At 37.3% G+C, this 10,655-nt stretch overlaps 1 protein-coding gene across 1 annotated transcript in view; it reads right to left on the reverse strand.

Annotated features, from left to right (window-relative positions):
• gpr78b (G protein-coupled receptor 78b) overlaps positions 1 to 7,471 on the reverse strand; it is a 12,602-nt gene extending 5,131 nt beyond the window's left edge. Inside the window, exons 1-2 of the mRNA XM_016237507.1 lie at positions 6,789 to 7,471; positions 6,574 to 6,687 (exon numbers count right to left, since the gene is read on the reverse strand). Of these exons, the coding sequence (XP_016092993.1) occupies positions 6,574 to 6,687; positions 6,789 to 7,456 (782 nt within the window). The 5' untranslated portion in view covers positions 7,457 to 7,471. The remainder of the gene's footprint in view (positions 1 to 6,573; positions 6,688 to 6,788) is intronic.
• Positions 7,472 to 10,655: the final 3,184 nt, after the last annotated feature.

Below are 10,655 nucleotides of genomic sequence, written 5' to 3' on the forward strand. Positions count from 1 at the left end.
CACTTTTCTACAAATCCACATAAGTGGTAAGTGTGCACGTTATGCTTTGCCCACTTTTCTGAAATCCTGTATGGTAAGGGTTACATGTTATTGACCTCATTCCCTTTCTCTGAGTTGGTTTAGACCCCGGTACCTTGGGCTCCACTCAAAGTACTTCCGGGTATCTGCAAACAGATGCTTGGAAAACTTTAAATCCAAATACTGTGGTAAGTGCACACGTTAAGCTTTGCGCACTTGTCTACAAATCCACATAAGTGGTAAGTGTGCACGTTATGCTTTGCGCACTTTCTAAAATCCACATAAGTGGTAAGTGTGCACATTATGCTTTGCCAACTTTTCTGAAATCCTGTATGGTAAGGGTTACATGTTATTGACCTCATTCCCTTTCTCTGAGTTGGTTTAGACCCCGGTACCTTGGGCTCCACTCAAAGTACTTCCGGGTATCTGCAAACAGATGCTTGGAAAACTTTAAATCCAAATACTGTGGTAAGTGCACACGTTAAGCTTTGCGCACTTTTCTACAAATCCACATAGGTGGTAAATGTGCACATTATGCTTTGCGCACTTTGTAAAATCCACATAGCTGGTAAGTGTGCACGTTATGCTTTGCCCACTTTCTAAAATCCACATAACTCGTTGAGAGCTGGGTTTGTGCCTCCTCAGCCAAGGTAAACTACTGCTAGCCGTTCCAGCTTTGGAACATGCTGCAGGTCGAGCCCCCTTTTCGATTGAGAACTGGGTGTGTTGCTCCCTCAGCTAAATAACTGCTAGCTGTTCCACCATTGGAACATGCTGTAGGTTGAGCTCCCTCTCGTTTGAGAGCTGGATGTTTGCTCCCTCAGCTACAGATTTACTGCTAGCCACTCCAGCATTATAGCTGTAGATTGACTTGATGACTTCTCAAAACATAGCATTTTGGAATGCGCCATTTCCATCTATGGGCTGCTCTTTCAGAGTGCCACGAGAACCCCTTAGAACGGTATTTTTAAATCCATGTTATGGTAAGTGTGCAGGTAAAGTCTTTGTACACTTTCTAAAATCCACATAGCTGGTAAGTGTGCACGTTATGCTTTGCCCACTTTTATAGAATCCTGTACGGTAAGAGCTACGCGCAACAGCTTCGTGCTCTTTCTGAGTGGTTTAAAACCCCGGTTCCGCCTTGGGCACCACTCCTCCTATGTATCCTCTGGATACCTACTTTAACAGGGTGTTGCTACTAGGGGTCTGTTGAGACAGTTCCTTCAGCACATACAAAGAGAAACGTGCGGTAGCCCCTGTGTGGCAGGCCAAGACTAGTATGATTCTAGGCTCTTGGTCATATTCCCTTAAAGGAATCTATTCCTGATTCTAAGCCTTGAGCTCTACCCCGGGCCCAGGAGTCTGACCCTAACAGGTAAGTATTTTGGGGTATGTAGCCTAGGCCTTTGGCCGTAGGGAATAACATCACTGACAGCCGTCTAACGTCCCAGGGGCAACTCCCATAGCAATATGGTAGAGTTGGTACTTAGTGCTCGCCATGGTTCTGGCATGCACTCCCCTCAGCGTGGTGGTGTGGGTATAAGGTTCCCCATAGTGAGCCCTAGAGGACGCAGTTCGAAGTTCCCATGAAAGGGAACGTCTCAGGTTACTTATGTAACCATGGTTACCTGAGTAGGGAAAGAGACACTGCGTCCTCTAGCTTTCTTGCCATGCTGCGGACGCAAGCTTTAGACGAAGAACTGAATGATGTGTGCTCTCGGCGCCTATTTATACTATAGTTGTGCCGGTAGTGATGTCATGGCTGTCGCCGGCCAACGCGTTGGGGTTTTTTCAATGTATGCTTCAGACACGGGTCACGACGAGGCGTTCCCCATAGCGACCCCAAGAGGACGCAATGTCTCGTTCTCTACTCAGGGAACCATGGTTACATAAGTAACCTGAGACATTACTTGTTGGAGAGCAGCGGGCAAACAACAAATGATAAAGGACATTCCTACATGGTATTGTAAGTATCTGAGTTTTCGTTTTGACGTGTTCATTATTTATCTATATTATTTGTTATCATGTTTAGGAACCGTGACATTTTAGTAAAGGGAGCAGATCGTAGTTGATAGTGACCCATGACTAGCCCACGGTTCAACACGCATGTGTTCAGAGGATTAATTGCAAAATTTAATAGACTAAAAGTTTTATAATTTGTATGTGTTTACAAACCGCATTGATTAAAATCGATTTTAAAACAGCGCAAGAAGAGGTGAAAGAGCAAACAACAGAACAAACACAGCTTTGACAAAGATTAATCCATATGAATTTATACAGTGAACACACTCAGAAGAATTGGAGAAACTGAGGAGGAGTTTCAACATCTGGAAAAGATTCGGGCAGCAATGGTAAAAAAAAAACACTCCAAAACAACATTTCCTCACTAAAGCTCTCATCTTTGACAAAGTCCATCATTTATTTTAATTATTATATTGCATTTATTACTGAACAATGGCTTGTTAGATACAGAGAGAGCATGAGCTAATTGAACTGAATATCTTTGTCATTGTACAAGTAACGTTACAATAAGATTTATTTTGAAACTTCCAAATTGATAGTAAAGCTTAAGAATACCAATAATAAGTGCAAATAGCTCAGATGTGCAATGCAGCATTGAAACCTAAACAGTACAAACAGAAAACATAATGAAATAAAACGGTAGGGGGTGCATGTATTATTCCATGTACATTTGAGGTTAATGTGTGTACTGGGCTACTTTTTAGTTACAGCAGCTATCACTGTGTTGTTATGAAGTCAGTTGTGCCAGATAATTTTGGAGGCAGAGACAGATTGTGGGGGGCACTAATAGGGAAAAACTTAAACTGCTTGAATAAAGAGTTTTAAAGGGTTAGTGATGGAAAACTTGCAGGTCAATGGGCATCAATGTTTCAGGTTGGTAAACACTTACACTTGGTAAAGTACACGGATACATATAATACTACCCACCTGACATTGGCATGTGTTATTCAGATGTCAAAGTTGTGCAGAATTGAAGGAAGAAACCTCAAAGACAGTGCCAGAAGGATGCTGGACAGGTAAAGCCTTCAAATCTTGCCACATTAATCAAACATTGTGGTGTCAATACTCAATAAGTTACAACGCAAATCAGAAATTAAAAAAATAATTCCTTTACTGGTCATTTTGAAATGTCAAATATTGTCTGCAATTGTTAACCACCTCAATCTGTATTATATTTTGGTTTTAAAAAAATCCCTCATGTCCAAATTCAACATTATGGGGGGTGGTCCGCTGCAGAAAGAGGCATTTGAAAAGACTGCACTGTTCTCGGTCATTAGAGGTATGTGTATAAAACACACAACATTTACCAGAGAGCTTCTCTCTTTTTTAACACACTGAATGGTGATAAACTATATATCTTGTTTTTGTTTTTAGTTGGCATCCAAGCAAAAGAGCATGACTCCCTGTCACAATTTGTGTAATTAAAGTAAAACATTATGTCAAGATTTTCTTGTGCTTTTTTTTCTTATATGGCAGATGCTGTGATGACCAACTTCCCTGCAGCAACAGAGTTTGACTTGAGGAATGCAGTTGAGAGGCAGTTTAAACAAGAAATAAAACCAATAATTAATCATTTCCTTTAAGGTTGGTTGTTTTATTTGTTAAAAGTAAACCAACAAAAGGGTTCATCTTTTTTTTATGTTGTCATTTATCCGTAATGTATTAATGTTAAGTGTGATAACATGCTCTTGATTTGTATTAGATTTTTTTTCTTTTAAATATCTTAAGTTATTTTAAATATTTCATTTTTATATTTTTATTATCTTAAGTTGTTAAAAACTCCAGATTTGTTATCATAATATTTATATTTAAGTGTATTGTATTTATAACATTTTATTTTGTCATTAATTATTTTGTATTTTTATCATTTTGTATTGTCTTAGGTTGTCCAAGTTGTTAAAAAATTATTTTTCTTAATAAAAGCTGTATGTATGGATTGCCATTTTGGCTAGTCTATTCTTGGGCTATGAATAGACGTCTATTAGATTTTCACTGACAGCCCAAATTTAGCCTCATTTTAGCCTAGACGTCTAAGCTATATTTAGACGTCTAATAGATGTCTTTTAAACGCAAAATTGCTTACTGGGAGGTTATTTATATGTACAAATCATCAAAGCACCCAATTCCTAGATATTTCTAATATAATTAACATTGCTAAATATTATAAAACAGGAAATAAATTAAAGATCCATCTTTGATTGTCAAAAGTATTCCAGGTTCAGTTCTCTCTCAGCCAATTAGATTTCACATAGTATTTTCATAGGTCAGTTGTGGAGGTCTGATTGTTTAAAGCTTTATTTATATAGCGCCTTTTAAAAGTGTTTACAAATTATTTTACAGAGACATGCATATGTGCATTCACAGAAAAGAAAATACAAATACAAACATGAAAGAGATAAAGCAGTAAAACAAAGTACAATAACCAGTTTATGTTAAAACTAAAATACAACAATAAAAAAATCAAGGAACAAATCTGTTTTGAGATACTTTTTAAAAGTGCATAATGATAACTTTTGACAACGTTTAATTCAGGTACGAAAATAATTCATATCTAGGGCATGAGCACAGAGAGATTTGCCAGTGCACATGACAGTTTGAGTGAGAGGAGAGACACGTTTTAATGTGCATACTCTCAGGGCAAGAGCAGCGTGTATCTGAGCGCGCGCGTCCGGTTTGTGCGAGAGCAAAGGAAATCCGCGTGCGAGCGGAGAGATTCGCGCTCGCACATTATATTAATGTGCTTTCGCGCTACAATAAAGCCCTCTCGACATTTGTCATAAAAATAACGCCATATATTAACAGTCTTCTATCAGCCAAGAAACTGACAGAGTAAAGCCAGATAAGAGCAGAAGGAGGGGACAAAGTGAATGATAAAAAAATAAGCAGAGGTTATTGAATAATCTTAGTTGAGTGTGCATCAATGCTCAGACTTTTTTCTGACCAGCACAAATCCAACAAGTGTTATTATACCACGGTCAGGATCATGGACTCTCTGTGTCATGTTTTGCCCCTTTTTCTGTTCCCTTATTTGGTCATGTTCCTGTTCTCGTTTTGTTAATTAGTTTGATTAGTCATCCCATGCACCTGTGTTTCCCCAATCATCCCCTGTATTTAAGTCCCAGTCTGTGCAGTCTCTCTCGGGTCTACTCGTTGTGTACGTGTGTTTGCTCCAGCGCCCTTTGTGTGGCTGTACCCTGTATTCCTTGGATTAAAGACTTTTGATTGTACTTCTCGTTTCCCTCGTACTCCTTCCAACAGCGTACCGTGACAACCGCAAGGAATAGCAATGAAAAATTACTGCTTCACAATCGTCCTGTAACGTTAAAAATCTTGAAATGGAGACATTGTTATATCTTACTCATGAAGACAAATATCCACTGAAAAAACACAATCATAAGACTAAACAAAAATGGAAAAAATAATATAAAATAATTTATTGCAAATTACTAATCAATGAATTAATCAATTAAATGAGTACAAAAATTGTTTAAATTATTATAGATTATTATATGATTAAATTCAATAATAAAATGATTAAGTGATACATTACCTTAATATTTTAAATTTTGTGTCATAACTAAATTACCAAATGTTTCTATTTATTTCCTATAATACCACATTGGCTGATGCATCATCATCACCTTTGACATGCTAAACTTGTTACAATTTAAAAGTAAATCTCCCCCATCTTACCCTATACTTAATATTAGGCATTAATCACTTAGATAAGACAACTCTTTCAAAGAATCTTCTGATAAACAGCACTATTATTGAGCCATTGAAAGTAACATTTAATGTGTTGTTGGAATAATTATTCAACTTTTTAAATAACAACTATTCATTCTTAAGTGAGAAATTGTGTAGCTTGATAATTGACAATGTTGTGACAAAATACACAACAATCTAGCATAAATGGCATAATTATTATATGCATTTGTTATTATTACAATATGAAATATAGATATATTATAGACCTATATATAAAATTATATAAAATAACCAATAATAAAAATAATGCCTTTATTGTAGTAGTGTAATGATCATTTCGTTTATACCGTTTCAAAAAGTATACCTAAATCTATCAAAAATCAATTCTGCTTATTTGTTATCAGTCTCTTGAAAATAAGAATGGTCCGACTATATCAAGAAGGCAATATCGAACGATTGCTGCATAAAATAATTATATGACTTAATACGTCACAATTTCATTTGAAGGGAAAAGAAGTTAAGAATGTAAATAAACCGGGTGAGAATTCTTAGACTTTTTTTCTTGTCTTGTTTTTCTTGTATCACGACTCAATTAAATGTCATTTCGAGGCACACTTTTACTTTTCAGTAGCGAAACATTCGTTCATTGTTCAGATAAACGTTATTCAATGTTTCAAACCGCTTCGTTGCGTCCCACATTAGCCTTACTAATATCTTTAGATCTGTGTCTCATGTTTTATGATAAACAATTCCTCCCAGATTATTCCATAGTGTTTATACCAAATGGTTCGTAAAATGTTAAGCTTAAAACCTTTGGCTACATACCTTGTGATGACATAAGGGGCGAAACAGATGATGAAAGAGCCGATGAAAATGCTAATCTTCTTAGTAGCGCGCTGTTTCCTCCTCTTTTGTTCAGCAATACAGCGCTGCTTAACACTACAAAGGAGTTTTACAAAATGTTAATGGCACTTATGTTACAATGGGAAATTTTGCACAAACATCCCTATTATGCTTACTGAAAAAAAGATCATAAATACCTTGGATGAATTTCTACCAGTAAGAAGAGGGTCTGCATGGTTATAATGTCAATCCTCTTGCAGTGAAAGCGTGCAACTTTTAAAACCTTTAAGTATGTGACGCACAAAATTACGAGCGAGAGCATGAAGCTGGTGGAATGAAAGACAATGGTGAACACAGTAAACTTAATCTGTGCGCTCTCCTTGCTCAAATGCAACGTGCAGGATTCGTAAATGGGACTATAGTCAAACCAGGAGAAAAGCAGTGGAATAAGGGAGAATGTGAACGAGTGGAGCCACGAATAACACACCATGGCCAGTGCGTCCCTGTAGCGCATTCTACTGGAGTAACTCAGCGGGAAAACCACGGCGATCCAGCGGTCTATACTGAGTGCTGCCATGGTCAGCATGCTGTTGGCTGTCAGAAAGGTCTCCAGAAAGCTGAGCGTGCGACAGAGGCAGTCCCCAAAAGGCTGCTGGTGCTTTACAATCCCAACTAAAGTGGACGGCATGTTTAGGACAGAAATTAGTATGTTGCAAAACGACAAGTTCATGGTAAACACCCCTGGCACCTGGCGTCGTATTTCGCTGCTGTGAATGAAACATAGCAACACCAGTAAGTTCGACAGCAAAGAAACAATCACAATCACAACGATGAACAAAGCAAACAGAATTTCCGCAAAGTCCATTTCTCACTTCAGAAGTCCCCTTGCGATGTATTTGCCCCTAATTGTGGTGAATAAGTTATCAACTGCATGATTCTTCATCTGTTAAACACGCAGATAAAATTACTGCAGTAATAAGTAGCAGCAGGCACTCGGGTGCGCTGTCCAGAGTGCTGAACCATAATGCCGCCTGCACATTTCCCTCCAGATTCGTAAAAAAAAAACTTTCTAATGAATATATATTGCACTGTTATAATAGGAAAAAATCCCATCTAGTGTGCATCGTGATAGAGGCACTCAGTCCCGTGCATCCCAACGCTCGTGTTGGTAGAGCCCAGAGACTCTATCACACTCTGTACTGCTTTGTTCTTAGCTCATGCGCATAAGGGCAGTGACTGTGTGAGGCCATTTTGTAGAAATCCTGTAAAATACTTGAAAATTCTAGAAGAATAATCTTGTGGTTGCGCTTGAGTACACTTTCGTATGAATATACTTTCAACAAGACAAATGTCGCAACGTCTTCTGGAAACCTATGCTACAGTTCCCGATCCGAGATAACTTTCTGGAGTGGGTGCTCAAATGTATATATCCCTATTACATTAACATATAAGTATACATTTCAACTGAGTTTTCAACACCTAACAGAAAGTTAAATTTCAAGCTTGTCAGAGCACATTAAACAGACTTTTGTGTACAGAAGTCTGTCTGAGGTAACCATAGCAACAGTAGGCAAGGGCTGCATTTCTCAAAAGCACTGGGAACTAAGTTAATCATCGAGACCATTGATGGCAATGGTTCTACAACCTACTTAGGCTTACCATGCTTTTGGGAAACTCAGTCCAGTAGAGTGCTTTCCGTATCATCAGTACCGTATATCGAAACAAATGTTTATATTTTGTTTTGCCAATTTACAAAAACACAGAAAGCTTTTTCTTCAGAATACTTAGAACTGCATACCGTACTACAGAAAAAAACTGCGTTTTTGAGAGGTGACGCCAGCTGTGCTTCTGGGTACAAACTAGCCATGGGTGTCTCTATTGTAAGTCTATAAGCATGATAAAGGCTTGCAACATGTGTCTGTCTCTGGAATTGGAGCCTCTGAAGCTATATACATGCACTTTATATCTGTCTATCTACATTACATATCTAGATCATTCATCACTTATAACAGTTATTCATTCTCTTTGAGGTACTATAGTAGATAACTTGCCATGCCATCTTGACACTTGAGATGGCATTACATTATTACATTACCACAAATCTTGATCTTGCTATTTATGGGGTTCAGGAAGGCTATTCCAGAGTTTGGGAGCCAAATGCAAAAAAGCTCTACCTCCTTTAGTGGACTTTGCTATCCTAGGCACTACCAAAAACCCAGAGGTTTGTGACCTTAGGGAGCGTGATGGATTGTACCGTAGTAGAAGGCTATTTAGGTACACAGGAGCTAAACCATTAAGGCTAAATCATTAGAATTTCCTTACATGACATAAGTGTAATGATAAACAATCTAAAGAACATATAGTAAGGACAGCAAAGAGAATGCAGAAAGAACATTGTCACAGAGGCTAAACCAGTGTAGACTGCTATAAATATTACAAATAAAGAATCCCTTTACATTTATAATCTGGTACTATAAATAAAGGCATGCAAAAAGATTCTTCAAATATTATTATTTTAGGTGTAAAAAAGAACAAACTGAGAGAAAAAAAACTTGCTTCAAAGGGGACACAGCTTTGGATGACCACAGTTTCTCACATGTTGACCAAATGTTTAGATCTAGAACACCATCACTGTTGTCCTAAAGCCTCTTGAGTGATCATTATTGAGTGATAATTATTATTATTATAAGTAGTAGTAGTAGTATCAACATTTATTAGTGAACATATTAAAATTAAATAAAAACATTAAAAAACAATTGAAATGTCAAAATCTTAAAAATGGCAATTTTAAACAGCCAAATATTGCTATAATATCTCTATACTAATTTTGAAGATTTTATGTGTACAAAAATCCATGCAAAATTACACAGCGGGAGTATATGAGTTACGTATTCAAGTTAGTAAGATTCTCCAGTAACTGTGTAACATTACAGTGTGATGTAAGCATGAGTAAAACATTGCAGCTTTAAGATAATTAATCTTACATTTCTCTCTCTCTCTGAAATGAGCATCTAGCCACAGGTGGCACACCAGTGTATGTAGAGTGAATATAACACATCATGAGAGCTTTTCTAAATGCCTGCCACTCATTACTTGATGGGAGTCCTTAAATAAGCATTTCAGATTCATCTTTACACAGAAATGACTGTATTTAAAAAAAAAAAAAAAAGTTTAAAGCCCTACAAAGGCTCTTTTGTTTCCATTTGTGATTTAGAACAGATAATGCAGGTTGTATCATTGAAAATTTAAATGGTTAAGGTGCTAAATAAGAGTGCCGTTTGGCAGCAGAGACAGTGTGAAAGGACTGTTGTGAGGCATTCCCAGCTGGCAAAGGTAAGCCCAAAGAGTTATTGTGAGTCATGTTGTCATGGAAACATTGAGCCTTGCAAGGTATTGTTTGTGTTCCAATCTGTGATGGCGAGGAACGATGGAGACGAGGAATAAACGAAACAGTCTTTAATCCAAGAAACACAGGGTACATCCAACATTGGGAACAGCAGGAAACACATGAACATAACAAGAAGGACCGACAGAGACAGACTGCACAGACTAGGACTTAAATACAGGGGATGATTGGGGAAACACAGGTATATGGGATGACTAATCAAACTAATAAACAAAACGAGGACAGGAACATGACCAAATAAGGGAACAGAAACAGGCGCAAAACATCATACAGACAGTCCATGATCCTGACAGTTTGTTGTTGATATATGCTAGTGGATTAAAATAACTTGTCACAGTATTGCAAAGTGGACTCTCTGAAATGTTGACTCACGGATGTGATGCAATAAGTTAAGCATTTTAATGGCAAAACGCCTAAGTTTACTTCACTATATTACAATTAAATCCTAATCTAATCATGACAAACTATATATCATTGGAAAGATATTATAAATAGATAAAAATAGATATTTCACCACTGTTTTTTGGGTAATGCTTTAGATTACAGCTCGCAATTTACAGCATAAGTAAACAGAATTTACAGCGTTTTTTTTTTTTGCAATTATAGTGTACCTATACAGTACCTCCATGTAGGTATAAGGGAATGATATGCAAAGTTT

This window comes from Sinocyclocheilus grahami, unplaced genomic scaffold, assembly GCF_001515645.1.
Source record: "Sinocyclocheilus grahami isolate Dianchi unplaced genomic scaffold, SAMN03320097.WGS_v1.1 scaffold517.1, whole genome shotgun sequence".
NCBI classification, from domain to species: domain Eukaryota; kingdom Metazoa; phylum Chordata; class Actinopteri; order Cypriniformes; family Cyprinidae; genus Sinocyclocheilus; species Sinocyclocheilus grahami.